Here is a 23,732-nt window from a genome sequence, read left to right as displayed (position 1 = left end):
ATATTTGATATTAATTTACGTTAATCCCTGTTTACTACTATTGCTGGGTACACACTGGAGCGATGGGCGTTCATACCGACATCGGAACGCATACCTCTGAGCAGGGATTGTATGTACATATTAGATACGTTTTATGAAGGATGGAACGATCATATTTCATCCTTCAGTAGCATAAAGATGGTCACTAGCATTATTGCTAGGTTGGATGTGCAGCACGTCTAAGCTAGCGTCCGCAGGAGTGCGCAATCCCCCGTACGCACTGAGCGATGCATACTATTTGTTGTTGCAAGAAGGCCTGACATCGCTACAGTGTGTACCCAGTTTGCATGAAACTACTGGAGGGTTTACACAGGTATAAGTATACTGGTACAACAAACCCACCATATGACAGGTCACCTCAATCTCAGCCCCACCCTCTCTGCTGTACACCGCGGATCCCCCCCCCACTCTCGCACCTACCCTGGCAGCTTGTCCTCCACTTCTAGGTCTGTTAGGTCTGTCATGTCTCTTTTGCTCGCAGTGGGAGCCATTTTGGTATGCGCCCAGCTTTCCGCTGCACTCACATTATATATACAATTATTATATAGACATACTGTGTTGTACATAGAATAAATTGGACAGTAGATCACAATACGCATCAACGATCAATCATTTATTTCTTTAATAAACTGTATTGGTATTCATTGGAAAGCATCGCAGATTTTTATTAATACTTTAGTTTCTATGTTGAAAACGGCTAAAGTGTGCAAAGTATGGCAATATATGAGTGCATGTAAAAGGCTATGTACTGCATAATGACTATTGTGTCATTTTTGAGAGTGTGAGAAGGCAATGTTGTATTCTGTGTAATAGCTAGTGATGCTCTCATCTGCACCAGCACTGATCTCTATATAGCTATAGCATTTAGCAATCAGGATTTGCTTAGCAGGCTGTGTGTATGAGTTTAGGAAGTCACACAAACGACCACTCAGGATAGCATTACAGGGGATTACCTTAGGCTATTTCTGCATCAGAGGAAGCAATCACCTGCTTCTCTGGACAGCATACCTCTGTGGATTACCTGATTACTGTTATTAATGCTGAAGGAGTATGTTAATAACCATTGTACTGCCCAGATCAGGAATCGTATTGCAAGTATTGGTTCAGAATTATACCATATCCCAGGGGTGATTTTAGTCAACAGCAGTGGTATGCATTACTAGCATAATCCTTACAGAGAGGACCCATTATTCTATAATAGGGATAACTGACCTTTAAGGTTGTTAGGAACACTGCTCAACTATATATAATATAAAAAAAAACTTTTTTTCCTTTAACATTCTGGATTCCCCCAGTGGACTTTATTATATTGAGCATACACTGCATACCTATACAACACAAGCAATCAGCCTTTCAAGAGGTATATATGCGTATGATCCGTATTGTTAACAGTGTATAAAACACCTATAATGTAAGCAACACTCTTGCAATAGGTACACATGTGTATGACCTGTGAATACCATACACAATAGTGTAGTATTATTTCTGTGAATCCTCTTTCCAGTGCATGAATCAGTATTGCAACAATTGTTGCTCTTATGTTACATCAATCCTAGGACATGTTGCAACATTTTTTCCTTTACCCATAAACAAATGTGGATTGAAATAGATTCATTTTGTGCCTATAGCTATAAATAACCATCATTGTAGTATCTCAGTACATCTTTCGACTGACTCCATCAGTATACGGGGTACAACTCTGATCACCCTGGATTTATCACAAGGGGGGATGATCAACATCCACACAGACATTAATTAATTAATTCTACATATCTTATTCTCAAGACATACTATTTTGCAGTATCTGTGTGAGTGCTCGACACATTAACAGTATGGGAGCACCCCAGAACTTGTCACTGTCAATTTTTGACGAGTACCTATATTCATAGTGTCATTGATTCATCCAGAAGCAGTACGTCAAGAGATACACAATATACTGCAATTGAGGGCATTAGTGGCACATTATTCTCCATGTTTCAACTATCAGTACCATTGCAGTCAATGCTTTCTATTTAAGATCAATTTACCAGTATATTTTCATCAGGTGGGAAAGAGGTCTCAAATATACTATTCCATACATTTTACCGTATTCATGTACTAGAGGCAGTGTCCCTATATAAATATCCCACTAACTGTGGCTATATCTAATCTCCCTGTACATTAATAAACATATCCAGGATTGGCAAACACCATCCAGTATGTATCCTGAGTGGCCAGTGTCTCACACATAAATAAACAAGTTTACCAGTTGCAGGAGTTATTGTGGTGACCCCACTTTTTAAGAATCTGTCTTACACACACACCCTTTTTTTTCCATTTCACTTATGTGTTCGTATATGTCATGTTTTTAACCTCCATATTTCGCTGTATGTGTCCCAAGATAAGGACCTTCTAAATATTAACAAAAGTATTAAAAGTTACGTTTTATTTTAATAATCAATCCATTCAATTCATATTGTGCACCCTACTTAACAACCGTCTTTCTAGTTCTTTTCATATGTTTTGATATCTTGGTTGTAACAGGGTCGCACCCCCAGAGAGTCTTAAAGTCTAATTAAGACCCACGCATATTGGGGTTTCATTGATCCATTCAAAATCAAATTGCTAATATAGCCTATTCAAGTGTGCAGATGTTCCTTTCTCCCCCTGTTCTTAACTGATTTTTCATGGTGCATGATTTTCTAGGTAGAGAGGTTGCATCTTTAATTTGATGTGTGTTCATAGCCCTGAGAATGCATACAGTGAAACGCGTGTCAGCTTTATGCTGCATACCTATAAATGTAATTGGTAGCTGTGAATCATTAGCAGTAGAATCTGAATGGGGTGTTAAGGGCCTGATACACTAGGACGATAATGCCCGATTTCAGGCAATCGGCACGATATATCGGATGAAATCGGGCATTTTGGAGGCGTTTCCGATCCGATGCGCTTTCCTGTGAGCATCGGATTGGATCCTCCAGATTGAATGTGCTGCACATTCAGTCTGGTCCGACCCCGCAGGCGTGGCTGGGATCGCCGAAGATGCATCGTATGCAAAAGGACAGCCTACGCTGTATCTTGGGCGATCCTGCCCCCTGGAAGGCTGCCGGGGGTGATCGGCCGCCACATGTCAGCCGGAAATATTTACGAATAGAAATATTTACGAACGTAAGAAAATGTGCAGGGGCTACAGCAACAGCTCGGATCCTGCCCGCAGAATCTGGTGATCAGCGCACAAGCACCTGACATCGGAGCTTGTAACTGTTGATGGAACAGATTTTGCTTTTCTGTCCAACCTTTTCTTTTTTTTTTTTTTTCTATAGTTTAACGATCCCGCATTCACACAGGTGCTCTCTATACTCCCCTCGCACGCACCCTATCCTACTGTAAATGCTAATTCTTCCCATGCTTGGAGTGATTTGTATACAGCATCAAACAGGTGCAATGATAGGTGCTAATAGGAAAAATAGTACAGACTGCATTGCAACAAACCATCATATCCATGTCATGGGGCTGAACACTTACATCAATGAATATGGAGCATTGAAATCTCAACATTGCAAAAGATAAGCGACTGAAGATTTTTAGGCTTCCGCAATAAATAAGAGGATGTATGTATGGTCTAATAAGAATCACTCAGAATTGTCTTGTTAAGAAACTACAGATTGTATTCAGTAGCGATTCATTGTAAAGTGAAACATTGTAGTATCCATGTGAGAGACAGTGTAATGAAACCGGCTTGTTGCAGGTCACTAGATATAGCAAATGCTCTAGAAGGGGATAAAATGATACTATAAACCTCTAATCACAAGGACAGATTGGTGATCCACTATTATGACAATAATACGGAACTATTCAAGTGATAGTTTAGTTACACAGCACAGACTCTTTAATGCAGAATCAAAAGGATAATGCAGGTCACCAACAAATGTGTGCCCTTCCTATGCAGAATCACCCCCCCCCCTTTATTTATTTCCTTGACTAATGAACAGTATTGCTGTAGTGCAACATATGGTGTTAGGAGGGAGTTGCCTCGCTAGCTGAGAAGACAGTGGGGGTCATTCCGACCTGATTGCACACTAGCTATTTTTTGCAGCGCTGCGATCAGGTCAAAACTCGCCAAAACTGCGCATGCGTATGCGCAGCCATGCGCAGGTGCATCGTACGGGTACAAAACGGATCGTTGCTGGGGGATGGATTTAACGAAGAATCCATTCGCACAGCCGATCGCAAGGAGATTGACAGGAAGAAGGCGTTTGTGGGTATCAACTGACCGTTTTCAGGGAGTAGTTGGAAAAACGTAGGCGTGTCCAAGCGTTTGCAGGGTGGGTGTCTGACGTCCATTCCGGGCCTGGACAGGCTGAAGTGATCGCAGCGGCTGAGTAAGTTCTGGGCAACTCATAAACTGCAGAAAACTTTTTTGTACCGCTCAGCTGCACAAGCGTTCGCACACTTGCAAAGCAAATATACACTCCCCTGTAGATGCCGGGCGGCGACTATCTGATCGCAGCGCTGCGAAAAACAGCTAGCGTGCAATCAGGTCGGAATGACCCCCAGTGTTTGAGTGACAGCTTTGCAGACTTTCTGTGTGTATTAGTTGATTCAAACACATGTAGGGCCAGTGATGTCTCCCTGTGTCAGCTTTCTGATTTGTCTGATGTCCCATCAGGACACCATCCTGAATAGGTTGGGGGAGCTTTTGCCGCCTGTAGAGCAGTGAGGGGTAATATGTTACTTTTTGGCAGAGCAGCAGCAAAAAGTTAGGGAGACACTGAGCTATGTATTTTGCCTCCTTTGTTCTCCAAAATTCAATCTCTGGTTTCGGTGGTCTTTGTACATGCTAACAATTATTCACAGGGCTCATGGTGGTCAGGCACAGGGTTGGATAAACTACGATTAGCTTTACAAAGGGGATATCTTTTTACTGAATGTCATCATAAAACTGCAATCTAATGTGTGATTTTTTTTTCGCACTGCTAAATAGACAAACAGAGCATCTTCCCTTATATTAATTTGGGTGTGGTTTCCTATTTCCTCACAGGATCATGTCCGACTCTGGACACAGCCAGCCCAGTATGTACGTCCCTGGGCGTGGTAGGAGGCGTCGCTGGATGGACCAGGGTCCTTCCGGTAACCTCAACCTCTCTGAGCCTGGCCGTGAAAGAGACCCCATGTTGCGTGACCGCGATCAGGACAGATGGGTGAGTACGGAACACGTTTGTTCATTCCGCAGAGGGGTTCAGGGTCTTATTAGAACTTATAACAAGACAAACCAGAGTTTTGGCACCGTAGACATTTCTTATTGTGCGCTGCCAACTGATAGTCTGCATGTATGTTATGCCCAAATGTATTAAGCTTTAGCAAGAGATAAAGTGGAGACGGATAAAGAGTGATAAAGTATCAGCCAATCGGCTCCTAACTATCATGTCAAAGGCTGTGTTTGAGAAAAGACAGTTAGGAGCTTATTGGCTGGTACTTTATCTTTCTTTATCTGTCTCCACTTTATCACTTGTTAAAGCGTAATACATTTGGGCCATGTATCTAGAGGGTCTAGTTTTGATCGTTTCACAAAAGACATAGGTAAGATATTTCAGCGTCCGCTTACTAAGTGCTTCTCTAGCCAATCGGAGCAAACCGATGAAAACAACTGTACTGTTTGTTTGTTTGTTTGTTTGTTTGTTTGTTTTCTAATAGGTTTATTGAAATTATTTTTATTTCCCTTTTCTACGGAGCTAGTGGTCAAAGCCGCCGATGATCTGAGATTTTGATGACCCGCTCGTTATTAATTCAACCCCATAGACTTAATAGCCTCTGAGGTTTGACTGATACTCCCACATACAGTTGTGTCCTCATCTAGCCTCAATACATTGTGACGCAAGACGTCTGGCGCAAGTGAGCCGCTAGGTCCCGTGCAACTCTGCTAACACCAGACGTCTGTTTTTTTTTTTCTATCTGTTTATCCAAAAATGTATATTATTCTCAGTGCTATGCGACTAGGACGCTCCAGGAGACTGTGCTGATTCATGTGACACTCATGTATCTGTTTGCGCCTGAGTCTGTATACTGTACAATCCACAATGGAACATGGCATGGAAAAATCTGTGGCATCATAGCACTTCTTGTACAGATTCAGACTCAGTCGCACACAGATGTACAAGTGTCTCCATATTAAATGAATCGGCACAGTCTCTTGGTGCATCCTAGCCACATCTCACTGCAGCTAAGACACATAGGGGGTGATTCCGAGTTGTTCGCTCGCTAGCTGCTTTTAGCAGCATTGCACACGCTAAGCCACCGCCCTCTGGGAGTGTATCTTAGCTTAGCAGAATTGCGAACGAAAGATTAGCAGAATTGCGAATAGAAATTTCTTAGCAGTTTCTGAGTAGCTCCAGACCTACTCACAAATAGCGATCAGTTCAGTCAGTTTCGTTCCTGGTTTGACGTCACACACACGTCCAGCGTTCGGCCAGCCACTCCCCCGTTTCTCCAGACACTCCCGCGTTTTTTCCTGAAACGCCTGCGTTTTTCCGCACACACCCATAAAACAGCCAGTTTCCGCCCAGAAACACCCACTTCCTGTCAATCACACTACAATCAGCAGAACGATGAAAAAACTTTGTTACGCCGTGAGTAAAATACCAAACTTTTGTGCTAATTTACTTGGCGCAGGTGCGCTGTGTACATTGCGCATGCGCAGTTTGCGACTAATCGCTCCGTAGCGAAAAAATAACGAGCGAACAACTCGGAATGACCCCCATATTTGGGTAAAAAGACGCCAGACGCTAGCAAAGTCATGCGGGACCTAGCGGGTCAAGAGGGGTTGTAAAGTGAATTGCGAAAGACCGTGCTTATTTTATAGATTTCTCTTACTTACGTTATCTGCTATATGTTTTATTCGTTAGAACAATCAGATAATTTTTGGCTCGCTCTGAGCCATTTACAAACTATTATAGGTAAACCTAAAGGCAAGAAAAGTCTGAACTCCTCTATGATTTCAGTGTTTACCTTCACCAGTAATCAATGTAGCTCAGTGGTTCACAAACTCTGTTCTCAAGGCACTGTAACAGTCCAGGTTTTAAGGATGACCATCCTTGAACACAGGTGGCTTTTATAGTACCTCAGTCAGCTTGATTTAACTACCTACGCTCAAGTATAGATAACCTTAAAACCTGTACTGTGATCCACTATTATAGGGTGCCTTGAGGACCGCTGCCGTAGTCCCTTATTGTGACTCAAACTTTATTGTACCACAAGGCTTGTGTGTGTTACGCAGTGTTACCAGGAGGTGTCGCCAGAGCTCAGACATTTGTTCTTTACTATTATACCTCTTGCAAAGGAATAACCGAATCCAACATCATAAGACCTTTTTATCTTGCTCAGGATGGGAATGATGATAACTGTGGATACACCATGCAGAAGACCCCAATCATCCTGGCTAAACCAGCCACTGAGCGTGTAAGTGACGGGAGTCTCGCAACGCTCCTAGGACAAGTTGTCGTTGCGCATTTTAAGATAAGGCAGTACATGATGTAAAACTTGAGTTTTCATTATACAAACGGCAGGGAGAGAACCGCTGTTTTCGGTCACTGGTTCTGGCATTGGTTAGGTTTGTTGTTGTATTTTATTAGGATTGTATATAATCCTAAACTTGAGATTCGCTACAGCCCGTGTAAGGATTATATTATTACTAGTTACCAGCTCATCAAAATGACGGAACAGCATAAGAGTAATGTCAGCACTGGTAGCTGTGTGCACCTGAACGGGGCAACACTTGACGTGCTCCAATGTGCGCCATCTAGTGACCACCGGCGAACACAACACTTGAATTCACCCCCATTGTGGTGAGGAGCAGGGTTAGCCTTTTTATTATATAGGATTGTGATGTTTAAGAACTTGTTACAGATTTCTGTTTTGCTTATTAACCTAAACAAAAAATTGTGTTTTATAGATTTTGGTACTAGATTCCATTTAACAAATAAATAAATAACAATCACAAATAGTCCTGCCGCCATGGAATAGGACGTTAAGGGCCCCATACACTAGAGCGATTATGCCCGATTTCAGTCCAGTTCGGGACGATATATTGGGTGAAATCGGGCATTTTCGCTGTGTATCCGATCCGATGCCCCATGAGCTTCGGATCGGATTCCCTAGATCGCTGGTGCTGCACTCGTGATATGTCGGTTCCCGCAGGCATGGCTGGGATCACATGCGATATATCGCATGCAAAATGTACCGAATCGTATGGAACCGCTTCTGGGAGAGTTCAAGGGAAATCGCCCCGACTTCAGCCTCTAGACATATTGTTCTAGTGTATGGGGCCCTTTACATTGTATGTTCCTTATTGTTATTGGCTTTCCTGCTTGATATTTTGAGTTGAGTTGGCGCAAACTTCTTGCATCAGAAGTTGAAATATCTCGGACACCAGAGTTGAGTAATATTCAGTTATAAAAATGTTTAAAAACTCGCGTGACATTCCATTCACTATTTTAGACCATTCTCGAGTGTTTTTTTTTTTTTTTTTTAATGCAATCATTGTGTGTGTTCTATGTTTATTCAAATTTCTACTTATTTTTTTTTTCTCTCCTTCTTTTTTTTTTTTTTTTTTAAGCCAAAGACGACCCTGACTCCAGCCCTGGCCGCTCTTGAGAAGCCTATTGTACTAATGAAGGCCAGGGAGGAGCCAAAGCCAGCCCCAGCTGCAGAGGGTACAAGCCTAACACCCACTGCGGCTTCCGCAAAGGTGGAGAAAGAAGGGCAGCGCCCCACGCAGCCAGTGTATCAGATACAGAACCGAGGAATGGGCGCTTCCGCCAGTGCCGGGGGTAATGTGGATCGTAAGTGCTGGTTACTCGCAGGGTGGCATTGTAAGCTATAGTTCAGCTAGCTTTTAACGAATGCCCCATAATGACAACTTCAGATGACACAATATCCTTATAGGACATTGCAGTTTCTTTACCCAATGCCTCTTAAATGTATGGCGTAAGATTCCTTCCATTGACTGCTTATTCCCGATGCTCCGCAGTCGGTCCTACTTACTTATTCTGCTAAAGTCTGCCTACAAAGATTTGTAGGGGGTTGTGATAAATGGATGTTTACATTCTGCTCTTCTAGATAGGATTTTGCACTTCAGTCATTATATAAATCCCTTTGTTGCACAGCCTGAAAAGATGAGAATGTTTCTAATTGTAAATTTGCGAATTTGGCATTGGTGCCAGGGGTAGCCAACCCGGTCCTCGAGAGTTACTATCAGTTCATGTTTTCCAGAACTCCTACCTGATGCACAGGTGTCGTCATTACTAACTTTCAAACGTGGTGCATTCATTCCTAACCGACTCATTCTACAGATCCACAGGTGGCCTGGAAAACATGACCTGTTGGTAGCTCTCGAGGACCAGGGTTGTCCACCCCTGGGAGTTTATCACTTAATGGTTTCATCAGTTTCCTTTGCATCCTTACAGCTGTGCTCGGCCAGGCAAAGTTAATGCCTCCGCAGAAGATGAAACACAGCATCAAGCTGGTGGATGAATACATGAACTGGTGTGACAGTGCCATCGAGGTAGGGATGTCTCCTGACTAGTCAGCTCAGAAGCATGGAGCTAGCTCATTGTGCTGGCTAGTCATAGGGGGATCTTTTCTGATGTACGTTTCAGGCATAGTTGTCGTATCCTATTGGAGACCTGCATTTGGATGTGAATAAATAAAATACTGAAATACTGTGACAATTGGCGTAAAAAGATTTCCCGATGAGATTGTAAAATGATTGATCAGTAATCAAGTTGACTTTTTTTTTTTTTGGGTGTGAAAGCTACTTACAGAGGGATGTGGATCATAGGGTTGACAGTCATTAGGTCGACCACTGTTGGTCGACAGTGACTAGGTCGACGCCTGAAATAGGTCGACACGGTCATTGGTCAACATGAACAAGGTCGACATGAGTTTTTGACATATTTTTTTTTTGGGTGTCGTTTTCTTTGCAAAATGACCGGGAACCCCAATTAGTGCACCGTGTCCCCTCGCTTTGCGCGCCATGCTTTGTGTAAGGTGCCTCACTGCGCTTAGCACAGGTTACTAATCCCAGTCGTAGTCCACGTGGATCGTAAAGTATGAAAAAGTTCAAGAAATGAAAAAAAATGTGAAAAACTCATGGCGACCTTTTTCCATTGCAACCTTTTTCCATGTCAACCTAGAGACTATTGCTACATAATGCTTGTCGACCAATAGTGGTCGACCTAAGTGCAGTTGACCTAAAGACCGGATCCCCTTACAGAGAGGGGGATCATAAAGATCCACTAAACGGAAACTAGAAGACGCGCAGTATAAAAAGACCTCATTAGACAGTCATATAGTGGGCGTGTATACTCTTTCCATACCTTAGAAGAACTTGAAATATAGGACAACACCTTTGCATTTGCTACACTGCTGAGAGAAAGCGATAGTTCTCTCTTATCAGCCATTTCAGATTGATGTAGATACAGATATATATATATATAGCTGCAGTATACGCTAGTCGCCCAATATTTGATGTGCGGCACCGGGACGATCGTGATACCCAAAAATGTTTTCCTGTTTCAGTTTTTGCTGGATCAGACCGACGTTCTCGTGGTCGGGGTCCTCGGATTGCAGGGCACTGGGAAATCCACAGTGATGTCTCTTCTGTCAGCTAACTCTCCAGATGATGATCAGAGGTGAGGATTCCGCTATGTACCAGCGATTGCATGGGTCACTGTCTGTATTCCTGTCTCTGTGTTACAGCAGACGTGACCAGGAGAAGCTCAGCTTGTCCCATACCATACAGAGCCGGCGCTAGGCATAGGCAAACTAGGCAAATGCCTAGGGCATTTGACGTGCTTAGGGGCACAAGCAGCTTATGCTGATTAAAATGATATGCAGCATGCCTATATTGTGTGTGTGACTGGCTGTATCTGCATATGAAATGTTACGTTACGTTTTTTTCCTGGAAATCACTGTAATGTAGCATTTTGTATGCAGATACAGCTACAGTGTATGTTTATAAGGACATTAATAATGTTTGTCATATGTGTAAGGTGCATTACTGTGTTAGATTATGTGTATAAAGGCATTACTAATGTGCAGCATTATGTGTATAAGGTGCTCTACTGTGTGGTGTAACATATAGAAAGGGCACTACTGTGTGGGCTAATGTGAATAAAGAGCAATATGGTGTGGTGTAATGTAAATAAGGTCCAATACTGTGTGATGTAACGTGAATAAGGGACACTATCGCATGATAAAATATGAGCAGAGTTGCAGTACTGTGTGGTGTAATTTGAATTGGAGTACTAATGTGTGGCCATGCCCCTTCCCAGCAAGAACACACCCCTTTTTGGGCTGTGCGCTGAATGTGTACACTGTTCCTATTTAAAATATAGGGGATAGGAGCACCAAAAATGGGAACTACTATGGGTGAGGGGTGATGGTGCTGGGAAAGGGATGCAGGGTCCGAGGTGGAACTAGCGGTGGTGCTAGCGGGCACCAGCCAAAATCTTGCCTAGGGCATCATATTGGTTAGGGCCGGCTCTGATACCGTATGAAAGAAGTAGACTAGCAAATCTGAAACCTGTTTTTAAGTACTACCCCATTAGACTATGAACTACACTCTCTTATAGAGTACCAGACTGTACATACAATTAGCGCTAATAATGTGTTTTTAGAAAAACAAGGTGTATTCATTTTTAGGGTATTTTTTTTTACATAAGCCATTGCAGGAAGCTTCCCCGTAACTGGCAGCTAATCAAACACAGTATCACTCCCTCTAGGACAACAGTAGTGTCCAGGCTGGTGTTTCATAATCCTATATTTTAACATTTTATTTTTCCAAATCATAAATATAGGCTTCATCCCTCAATAAAAGCCTCCATTTACAGCGTATACATTGCGGTAAACTATAATGAACAATAGATCCCCAAAAACGAAAAATATACTGTGACTAACTATAACTGAATTTACTTTCTTTTGGCAAGTGTTCGTGTTTGTCCATTATCCCAAAGATAAGGCAGCAAGAAAAATCAGCCTCCGGCACCTGGTAGTAGTATGAAGATAAATTGATGGTATTTCAGTATTTGGCTCCAAGCAATTTCCATATTGGAAATAAATGGTTTTCCCTGGAGATTTCTTCAGTGACCTTAGGGAGACACAGGCATCAATATTTCTTTAAAAATAAGAAATTGAAGCCAATCAAACAGATAATTCGTGGAAATCAGGATACATAAAGACATACGCTGCAGGTTTTGGGGATTTTGTGTGTATTTTTGGTGCAGAATTGCAGCATGCCTGTGATATAGTTGCTGTGCAACACAAGCAATTCATGTGTGGTCAGATGTAGAATGAATAGGCCTTGGAGGCCAAGTAAACCCGGTTGCTTTCATGATATATTACAGGGATACAGGTTATACAAGTAAAAGAAAAATGAATCCCTTCTATGATTTACTCTTATCAAATTGTCACATAGTTTGTGTTGGCACACTTATCAAATTGTCACACAGTCTGTGTTGGCACATGCAGCTGTGTGGGATGTGGTTGCAGAGTAGATGCTTCCTGGAATGTCAGACTAGTTCCGGATATTACAGTGACAGAAAAGATGGTGGTGGCAGCTCCATCCTCATTCCCTAGGAAACAATGCCACAGATGGTCTTATTAAATTGCAAGTTCTACATAATCAAACTTTTATAATGTTTTAATTGGTCCAGAAACTTATTTTGTCTGCAAAATAAGAATGAATTGGTGACCCAGTCCATCCTATGTATATGTCGTTTGGTTAATCTCCCTTTGGTTGCTTCCAGGTCATACGTCTTCAGGATGCAGAGCCAAGAGGTGAGGGAGAGAGCTGGGAACCAGACAAGTGGCATCGACTTCTTCATCAGCCAAGAGAGGATTATCTACCTGGACACACAGGTGAGGAAGGAATGCATCAGATAGGCTGACTCAGGAGACTACTCAGTGCAGGATGATAGTGCCCCCATTTATCACATTACACGGCCTAATAAATGTCGTCCATGTGACATTTTGTTACCTGTTTTCTCCTTGTATGTGCAATTTCATATCTACCTTTTTGATGACCTGTTATTGCAAACTGTATGTAGCATTCAGGTGGGGTCTCTTCCCTTACCATTCAATTGCTGTGAGCTGAGACTCCTCCCACGCCTGTAGGACATAGTCCTACCGGCATCTGGTATAGGTCAAAAAGCGGAAACTGCACTTATTTGAGTAACTGGCACATTGCACACCCCTCCTAATATATATAGTGATACATAATATTGGGGTTGATCACAATAGGTGCATGGTGGATGTGAAAGTGACTGTTAGGCCACACAGAGAGTCCTTTACCAGGCTTTATCAACAGGTAACAGTGGTAATGCAGGGGTTAATAGTAGTATCCAGCAGTGGCTATGACAATGGTGTATGGTCTCGCCTATGGGAGCCAAGTTCTGTGACACTCTACACAGTGAAGATAGCGCTCGGTGCACATGCTCAGTAGCCTGGTGGTGATGTCATCAGGTCGGACCTCACCTTGCCTCCAGGTCCTAGTGCCCGGTTTGTATGCAGCATATGAGACGGTGCTGTAGCGCACTGCTCTATAACGGTGTAAAATAACTAAATCTAGCTGGATTACCTATTCCTCACCTTACACCAGTTACGTTATTTATACTGTCCAGCTTGGTAATGTACAACCTTTGATTAATGTTAATGTGAGACACTTATTTCTTTTTCATCCACTAGGGGTCACTGGAGTACTCTTGGGATATGGACGGTGTTAGCAAGGACTGGGCACTGAATATTCAAATTTCAGTAACTCTCCTCCCCTCCATACTCCCAGAATACCAGTGTTTTTTCGGTGCTCACATGGACAGGAAGCACAAGTGTGGACCTCCAGAGGGGGACATACATTTTTTACTTTTAAACATTTTTGTTTTTCTTTTTTATACATTACAATCCCTTCCAAGCTTACACAAAAGCTCTGGGTCCGGGATTACAGAAGCTGCTGCGTGCAGCTCTTGGCGTGTCGGGCCTCACAAAGGAGCCCCCTCACAGCCACAAGCAGCTCAGCTAACAACAGCTGAGGCTGCAGAAAGGACTGGACGGCGCTTGCTGGAAGAAGCCCCGTCAGAGTCCAAGTACATCAGCTACCTTCAGCTGAGGCTGCCGAACGGAGCTTGCTGTAGAAGCCCCGTCAGAGCACAGGAACCCAGGTATTTATGACAGGGGCGGTCAGCTCACGCTGCCGCCCCGCCGTGTGGGGGTACTGCTATGTGCGTCGCCCGAGCCGCTGCTCCGTCCCCGCCACCGCTGTTATCAGCTCCCCTAGTCCTGGCGCCGCTCAGAGGGACGCGCTGGACGGCCGCTGCAAGCACCGTTCTCATCGCTCCCTGCCTGTAATGCAATCAGACCGCGGACAGCGTTCAGTGCTGACGCGGTCTGTCCCTGTAACGGCCGGATGCTCCGTCGCTTAGGGGAAGGTAACTGCTCCCTCAGACCGCGGACAGCGTTCACTGCTGCCGCGGTCGGTCTCAATAACGGCCGGCAGCTCAGCACTGCCAGCGCTCCCTGCACACACTAAGGGTAGCAGGGGGGGGAGGATGCCGGCACCTCTGATCACTCAGACCGCGGACAGTGCACACTGCTGCCGCGGTCTGTCCCTGTAAAACAGCCCTCTAGTAACTAGTGGGCTCATGCTGGGCAGTCAGGAGTTTCCCTGTCCCTATTACTTGTAGCGCAGCTGCAGGGGGGAGAGATTATGCCACAGCAGCAGCAATAGACAGCCTATGCTAAAGAAGGGCTGCATTGTGTTATATATGCATTCGTGTAGCACTTGTTATACCATAGACAATGTTATACCATAGGAAATGTATATAAAATACTGTATGTATGTATATATGGTCATGTAACAAATTATGCTATATGTTCTTTGACTATAAGCACATGGCTGGAGGCCATTTTAATCATACTTTCTGTTTCTTTTCCAGAACGTTCCTGTCCTACAACACTGCTCCACCGGATGGCGCAGGGGTGTTGGTAGGAATTTTTGCATCAGGTTTCTTATAGTCTGGCCACGTGCACTGCACTTTGACAATTTTACTGAGGTGGAATTGGTTTGTCTTTGTCTATTTATTTGTCTGGTTACATAATAAGTCAGTCACCAGCAAAGACGGAAAAGTTGTTTCACTGCAATGTCTGTACCAGTGGGTTCCCGGTGAGGTCTACCACATGCACAGTATATTTTATACTCTCATTTCTCTATCGTCCTAAGTGGATGCTGGGGTTCCTGAAAGGACCATGGGGAATAGCGGCTCCGCAGGAGACAGGGCACAAAAAAGTAAAGCTTTACTAGGTCAGGTGGTGTGCACTGGCTCCTCCCCCTATGACCCTCCTCCAGACTCCAGTTAGATTTTGTGCCCGAACGAGAAGGGTGCAATCTAGGTGGCTCTCCTAAAGAGCTGCTTAGAGAAAGTTTAGTTTAGGTTTTTTTCTTTACAGTGAGTCCTGCTGGCAACAGGATCACTGCAACGTGGGACTTAGGGGGAAAGTAGTAAACTCACCTGCATGCAGAGTGGATTTGCTGCTTGGCTACTGGACACCATTAGCTCCAGAGGGATCGAACACAGGCCCAGCCGTGGAGTCCGGTCCCGGAGCCGCGCCGCCGACCCCCTTGCAGATGCTGAAGCGTGAAGAGGTCCGGAAACCGGCGGCTGAAGACTTCTCAGTCTTCATAAGGTAGCGCACAGCACTGCAGCTGTGCGCCATTTTCCTCTCAGCACACTTCACTGGGCAGTCACTGAGGGTGCAGAGCGCTGGGGGGGGGCGCTCTGAGAGGCAAATATAAACCTTATACAAGGCTAAAAATACCTCACATATAGCCCATAGGGGCTATATGGAGATATTTAACCCCTGCCTGACTGGAAAAATAGCGGGAGAAGAACCCGCCGAAAAAGGGGCGGGGCCTATCTCCTCAGCACACGGCGCCATTTTCTGTCACAGCTCCGCTGGTCAGAACGGCTCCCAGGTCTCTCCCCTGCACTGCACTACAGAAACAGGGTAAAACAGAGAGGGGGGGCACATTAATGGCTATATATATATATATTAAAGCAGCTATAAGGGAGCACTTAATATAAGGATATCCCTTGTATATATAGCGCTTTGTGGTGTGTGCTGGCAGACTCTCCCTCTGTCTCCCCAAAAGGGCTAGTGGGTCCTGTCTTCATTAGAGCATTCCCTGTGAGTTTGCGGTGTGTGTCGGTACGTGGTGTCGACATGTATGAGGACGATATTGGTGTGGAGGCGGAGCAATTGCCAAATATGCAGATGTCACCCCCCAGGGGGTCGACACCAGAATGGATGCCTTTATTTGTGGAATTACGTGATGGTTTATCTTCCCTTAAACAGTCAGTTGAGGACATGAGGCGGCCGGACAATCAATTAATGCCTGTCCAGGCGCCTCAAACACCGTCAGGGGCTGTAAAACGCCCTTTGCCTCAGTCGGTCGACACAGACCCAGACACGGGCACTGATTCCAGTGACGACGGTAGAAATTCAAACGTATTTTCCAGTAGGGCCACACGTTATATGATTTTGGCAATGAAGGAGACGTTACATTTAGCTGATACTACAGATACCGTAAAACAGGGTATTATGTATGGTGTGAAAAAACTACAAACAGTTTTTCCTGAATCAGAAGAATTAAATGACGTGTGTGATGAAGCGTGGGTTGCTCCTGATAAAAAGTTGATAATTTCAAAAAAGTTATTGGCATTATACCCTTTCCCGCCAGAGGTTAGGGCGCGCTGGGAAACACCCCCTAAGGTGGACAAGGCGCTCACACGCTTATCCAAACAAGTGGCGTTACCCTCTCCTGAGACGGCCGCACTTAAGGATCCATCAGATAGAAAGATGGAAGTTATTCAAAAGAATATATACACACATGCAGGTGTTATACTACGACCAGCTATAGCAACTGCCTGGATGTGCAGTGCTGGAGTAGTTTGGTCAGAATCCCTGATTGAAAATATTGATACCCTAGATAGGGACAATGTTTTACTGTCGTTAGAACAAATAAAGGATGCATTTATCTATATGCGTGATGCACAGAGGGATATTTGCACACTGGCATCTCGGATGAGTGCTATGTCCATTTCAGCCAGAAGAGCCTTATGGACACGACAGTGGACAGGCGATGCGGATTCAAAACGTCACATGGAGGTTTTGCCGTATAAAGGGGAGGAGTTATTTGGAGTTGGTCTATCAGACTTGGTGGCCACGGCTACTGCCGGGAAATCCACTTTTTTACCTCAAGTCACTCCCCAACAGAGAAAGGCACCGACCTTTCAACCGCAGCCTTTTCGCTCCTACAAAAATAAGAGAGCAAAGGGCTTGTCGTATCTGCCACGAGGCAGAGGAAGAGGGAAGAGACACCAACAGGCAGCTCCTTCCCAGGACAGTGGGGGGCCGTCTCAAAAATTACAGCGCGCAGTGGGCTCACTCGCAGGTAGACCCCTGGATCCTGCAGATAATATCTCAGGGGTACAGGTTGGAATTAGAGACGGATCCTCCTCATCGTTTCCTGAAGTCTGCCTTACCAACCGTCTCTTCCGAAAGGGAGAGGGTGTTGGAAGCCATTCACAAGCTGTACGCTCAGCAGGTGATAGTCAAAGTACCCCTATTACAACAAGGAAAGGGGTATTATTCCACTCTATTTGTGGTACCGAAGCCGGATGGCTCGGTAAGGCCTATTCTAAATCTGAAGTCCTTGAACCTCTACATAAAAAAGTTCAAGTTCAAGATGGAGTCACTCAGAGCAGTGATAGCGAACCTGGAAGAAGGGGACTTTATGGTATCCTTGGACATCAAGGATGCGTATCTACACGTTCCGATTTACCCCGCACACCAGGGGTACCTCAGGTTCATTGTTCAAAACTGTCACTATCAGTTTCAGACGCTGCCGTTCGGATTGTCCACGGCGCCTCGGGTCTTTACCAAGGTAATGGCCGAGATGATGATTCTTCTTCGAAGAAAAGGCGTATTAGTTATCCCATACTTGGACGATCTCCTAATAAGGGCAAGGTCCAGAGAACAGCTGGAGACAGCTTTAGCACTATCTCAAGAGGTGCTAAGACAACACGGGTGGATTCTGAATATTCCAAAATCCCATTTAATCCCGACAACTCGTCTGCTGTTCCTAGGAATGATTCTGGACACGGTTCAGAAAAAGGTTTTCCTTCCAGAGGAAAAAGCCAAGGAGTTATCCGATCTGGTCAGGAACCTCCTAAAACCAGGAAAAGTGTCAGTACATCAATGCACAAGAGTCCTGGGAAAAATGGTGGCTTCTTACGAAGCAATTCCATTCGGCAGATTCCATGCAAGAATATTCCAAAGGGATCTGTTGGACAAATGGTCAGGGTCGCATCTGCAGATGCACCTGCGAATAACCCTGTCACCAAAGACAAGGGTGTCACTTCTGTGGTGGTTGCAGAAGGCTCACCTATTAGAAGGCCGCAGATTCGGCATTCAGGATTGGATCCTGGTGACCACGGACGCCAGCCTGAGAGGCTGGGGAGCAGTCACACAAGGAAGAAACTTCCAGGGAGTATGGACGAGTCTGGAAAAGTCTCTTCACATAAACATTCTGGAACTAAGAGCAATCTACAATGCTCTAAGCCAGGCGGAACTTCTCCTGCAAGGAAAGCCGGTGTTGATTCAGTCGGACAACATCACGGCGGTCGCCCATGTAAACAGGCAGGGCGGCACAAGAAGCAGGAGTGCAATGGCAGAAGCTGCCAAGATTCTTCGCTGGGCGGAGAATCACGTGATAGCACTGTCAGCAGTGTTCATCCCGGGCGTGGACAACTGGGAAGCAGACTTCCTCAGCAGACACGATCTTCATCCGGGAGAGTGGGGTCTACATCCAGAAGTCTTCAACATGTTAATAGACCGTTGGGAAAGACCAATTGTAGACATGATGGCGTCTCGCCTCAACAAGAAACTGGACAAATATTGCGCCAGGTCAAGAGATCCACAGGCAATAGCTGTGGACGCACTGGTAACTCCTTGGGTGTACCAGTCAGTGTATGTGTTTCCTCCTCTGCCGCTCATACCAAAGGTATTGAAGATCATACGGCAAAGAAGAGTAAGAACAATACTAGTGGTTCCGGATTGGCCGAGAAGGACTTGGTATCCGGAACTTCAAGAGATGCTCACGGACGAACCGTGGCCTCTACCTCTGAGAAGGGACCTGCTACAGCAGGGTCCCTGTCTTTTTCAAGACTTACCGCGGCTGCGTTTGACGGCATGGCGGTTGAACGCCAGATCCTAAAAGGGAAAGGCATTCCAGAAGAAGTCATTCCTACCTTGATTAAGGCACGGAAGGAAGTCACCGTGAAACATTATCACCGCATTTGGCGAAAATATGTAGCGTGGTGCGAGGATCGGAGGGTTCCGACGGAGGAATTCCAACTGGGTCGTTTCCTACATTTCCTGCAATCAGGATTATCTATGGGTCTCAAATTGGGATCCATTAAGGTTCAAATTTCGGCCCTGTCAATATTCTTCCAAAAAGAATTGGCCTCTGTCCCTGAGGTCCAGACTTTTGTCAAGGGAGTACTGCATATACAGCCTCCTGTGGTGCCTCCGGTGGCACCGTGGGATCTAAATGTAGTTTTAGATTCCTCAAATCCCATTGGTTTGAACCATTGAAAAAGGTGGATTTGAAATATCTCACATTGAAAGTGACTATGTTACTAGCCCTGGCCTCTGCCAGGAGAGTATCTGAATTGGCGGCTTTATCTTATAAAAGTCCTTATCTAATCTTCCATTCGGATAGGGCAGAACTGCGGACTCGTCCGCATTTTCTCCCTAAAGTGGTATCAGCATTTCATCTGAACCAACCTATTGTGGTGCCTGCGGCCACTAGCGACTTGGAGGACTCCAAGTTGTTGGACGTTGTCAGAGCCTTAAAAATATACATTGCAAGGACGGCTGGAGTCAGAAAATCTGACTCGCTGTTTATATTGTATGCACCCAACAAGTTGGGCGCACCTGCTTCTAAGCAGTCGATTGCTCGTTGGATTTGTAACACAATTCAACTTGCACATTCTGTGGCAGGCCTGCCACAGCCTAAAACTGTAAAAGCCCACTCCACAAGGAAGGTGGGCTCATCTTGGGCGGCTGCCCGAGGGGTCTCGGCATTACAACTCTGCCGAGCAGCTACGTGGTCGGGGGAGAACACGTTTGTAAAATTTTACAAATTTGATACCCTGGCAAAGGAGGACCTGGAGTTCTCTCATTCGGTGCTGCAGAGTCATCCGCACTCTCCCGCCCGTTTGGGAGCTTTGGTATAATCCCCATGGTCCTTTCAGGAACCCCAGCATCCACTTAGGACGATAGAGAAAATAAGAATTTACTTACCGATAATTCTATTTCTCGGAGTCCGTAGTGGATGCTGGGCGCCCATCCCAAGTGCGGATTATCTGCAATACTTGTACATAGTTATTGTTAACTAATTCGGGTTATTGTTAAGGAGCCATCTTAAGAGGCCCTTTCTGTTGTCATACTGTTAACTGGGTTTAGATCACAAGTTGTACGGTGTGATTGGTGGGGCTGGTATGAGTCTTACCCGGGATTCAAAATGCCTCCCTTATTGTGTATGCTCGTCCGGGCACAGTACCTAACTGGAGTCTGGAGGAGGGTCATAGGGGGAGGAGCCAGTGCACACCACCTGACCTAGTAAAGCTTTACTTTTTTGTGCCCTGTCTCCTGCGGAGCCGCTATTCCCCATGGTCCTTTCAGGAACCCCAGCATCCACTACGGACTCCGAGAAATAGAATTATCGGTAAGTAAATTCTTATTTTCATCTCCTATTTTGCAAAGATAGTTTTCATTTGCCTTATAAATTCCCAGTTTCTGCTATGTTGCAATCCTGACGATTCTATGCCAGGCCTAACTGCGCAAGATGAATGTTAGAAGACCAGCAGTCAGATAGTGTGGGTGCGTCAGACTCTGAAGTTTACAGGGACTTAAGAGGCTCTGACAATTTATAAGGTGGTCTTTACTAAGGCCACAGATCTCCAGCGTGGAATCTCTAAATAAGATGTTAATAGGATCCTGATACACAGGTTTCGAAACCTCGCCGATTTCGGTCTAGTTACCCGTTTCTAAAGTCAGTGACATCTCCATGGGAGCTATGCTAGAGTCGCTGTATACAGCAGCAGGGGTGTTGCTTCGACCGTGTTTGGTTGGCATTTGGGTAACTACGGCGTTGCTTGTCTGGATAACAGGACTCAGGTCCGCCCTACAAAACGTCCACCTTATGCTTCTCGCTGATCAAATCTGCGAAGCTGCTGATTATCTAAGTACAGCTTCTACGGACGTCAGCCTAGTCAGTTCTCGCCTTTCAGTGTCACTCGTTGTGGCACGACAAGCGCTTTGGCTGCGTCCTTAGCAGGCGGAGGCAAAGGTTGAGAGAAGAATAGAAGCATTACCTTATGCGAAGGTTGTTTGGTCCTGATTTGGACAAAGGTATTTTTCACGGGATACTCTGGACCAGCGTTCGAATCCTTTAGACCTCAGCCCTTTCGAGGCCGTGGTAGACAAACAGCCACGCCTGGTAGGCGAGGTCGAGGACGTGGTTTTCAACAAACCAACGCCAGTCGTCCGGACGCTACGGTCACCGGCAAGCCAGTGGCATGACGGGCTCCCAGCCCATCTCGGTGCTCCAGTTGTGGGAGCACGCCTTCAGACGTTTCATTTGGCATGGTTGCAGATATCCACAGATGGGTGGAACCGCAATTTAGTGTTAAAAGCAGTCTACCGCCTCTGCGGTTTTTTAACACAGGACTGCCTGTGTAGGAAGGGCGGTTCGGTAAATTGCCATTCACTCTCTGCTGGAGTCAGCAGTTTTGATTCTGGTCCCTGTACACCAACAAGGTCACGGTTATTATTCCAGTCTGTTGTGGTACCAAAGCCGGATGGCTTGGTCAGGCAAAGATTGCATACTTACTACAGATTCAAGATGGAATCTCTGCGGACAGTACTTGCAGGTTTAGAGTCACAGGAATTCATGATTGCGCTGGATCTCGAGGATGCGTACTTACACATTCCGATTTGGCCACCTCTTCAGAGGTTCTTGCGTTTGCAATACGGCAGATCCATTATCAGTTTCAGGCTCTACCGTTTGCCATCTCGTCAGCGCTTAGGGTATTCACCAAAGTGATGTATGTTTTGATGGCTCATCTCATATTCCTGTAAGTGATAATAGTTCCGTACTTAGACGATTTGCTCATCAAAGCTCCGTCTCAACCAAATGCGCCTTCAACATGTGTTGCTAAGGTACAATGTGCTGGTTCAGCACGGTTGGTTTGTCATGTTCAAGAACTCACGTCGGATTCCGTCTCAACAACTTCATTTCCTAGGAATGATTCTCGATACGGTAGATCGAGGAATTTGTCTACCAGAACAGAAAGTACAGACTATTAGTCATCTGGTACGATTAGTGCTCAAGCCTCGGTATGTTTGTGCATTCGCCTGTTAGGCACAATAGTGGCGGCTTTCAAAGCGCTTCTATTCGGAAGATTTCACTCACTTCCTTTTCAACTGCATGTGCTCGCACAGTGGTCGGCCTCGCATCTGCAGTTTCACTAGAGGGTGAGGTTGTCTCCACGGGCCAGAGTTTCTGTACTCTGGTGGCTCCAAGTACACAATCTAACTGCAGGAACTCGTTTAGGCATCTGGAATTGGATAGTGCTAATCACAGACGCGAGTCTCAGAGGTTGGGGAGCTGTAGTTCAAAATTGTCAGCTCCAGGGTCTCTGGGAGGATCACGACAGATTGCGGTCTATAAATGTCCTAGAACTCCGACCAATTTACAATGTGCTACGACAAGTACTGCACTTGCTTCGGTCTCAGACGGTCCAAGTGCAGTCAGACACCGCAATGGCGGTCGCGTACGTCAATAAACAAAGGGGAAAGAGAAGCCGCATGGCAATGCGGGAAGTAGCTTGAATCCTCAATTGGGCCGAACATCACCAAGTGATATTGGCGGTAGTGTTCATTACGAGATTGGACAACTGGGAGGCGGATGATCTCAGCCATCGGGATTTTCATCCAGGAGAATGGGCATTAAATCCAGAAGTGTTTCACATGTTGGTCCAGAGGTGGGGTTACCCTCAAGTGGACCTGATAACTTCTCGCCACAATCACCAAAAGCCAGTATGTGTCCAAAACGCGAGATCCAAAGGCAGTGGCAGTGGATGCTCTCACGATTGCGTGGCCGTACAGCCTCGGGTTTCTGTTTCCACCGTTTCCGCTGCTCTCTCTGTTGCTAAAACGGATCAAACGAGAGTCCGCCACAGTCATACTAGTGGCGCCTCATTGGCCTCGGAGAGCATGGTTCTCGGATCTCCGCGGACTACTCGCAGACGATCCTTGGCAGCTTCCGTTACGTCCGGACCTGTTACGACAGGTTCCATTCCTTTACCCCGATTTAGTGCGGCTGCTTTTGACGGGGTGGCTGTTGAGACCGCCCTCTTAAGAAGAGAGGGCATTCCACTATCGGTTATAACAACCATGTTACGTGCTAGAAATCCAGTTACGACAGCTCATTATTACAGGATTTGGCGTGCCTATATAGGTTGGTGTGAAGCTCGGAAGTTTCCGACATCATCTTTCAAGTTATCCCGTCTTTTGTTATTTCTACAGACGGGGTCAGA

At 45.4% G+C, this 23,732-nt stretch overlaps 1 protein-coding gene across 4 annotated transcripts in view; it reads left to right on the top strand.

The window, feature by feature from the left end:
- SMG9 (SMG9 nonsense mediated mRNA decay factor) overlaps positions 1 to 23,732 on the top strand; it is a 52,857-nt gene that overhangs the window by 5,114 nt on the left and 24,011 nt on the right. For 3 of the 4 annotated variants that reach the window (XM_063942514.1, XM_063942512.1, XM_063942513.1), the window contains 6 exons: positions 5,060 to 5,219; positions 7,399 to 7,473; positions 8,630 to 8,855; positions 9,480 to 9,577; positions 10,594 to 10,706; positions 12,822 to 12,933. In XM_063942514.1, the coding sequence (XP_063798584.1) occupies positions 5,064 to 5,219; positions 7,399 to 7,473; positions 8,630 to 8,855; positions 9,480 to 9,577; positions 10,594 to 10,706; positions 12,822 to 12,933 (780 nt within the window). In that variant the 5' untranslated portion in view covers positions 5,060 to 5,063. The remainder of the gene's footprint in view (positions 1 to 5,059; positions 5,220 to 7,398; positions 7,474 to 8,629; positions 8,856 to 9,479; positions 9,578 to 10,593; positions 10,707 to 12,821; positions 12,934 to 23,732) is intronic. The other variant, XM_063942515.1, reaches the window with a different exon arrangement.

This window comes from Pseudophryne corroboree, chromosome 10 (genome assembly GCF_028390025.1).
Source record: "Pseudophryne corroboree isolate aPseCor3 chromosome 10, aPseCor3.hap2, whole genome shotgun sequence".
Taxonomy (NCBI): Eukaryota; Metazoa; Chordata; class Amphibia; order Anura; family Myobatrachidae; genus Pseudophryne; species Pseudophryne corroboree.
The sequence above is the reverse complement of the archived record's forward strand: the minus strand, read 5'-3'. Positions and strand labels throughout refer to the sequence as shown.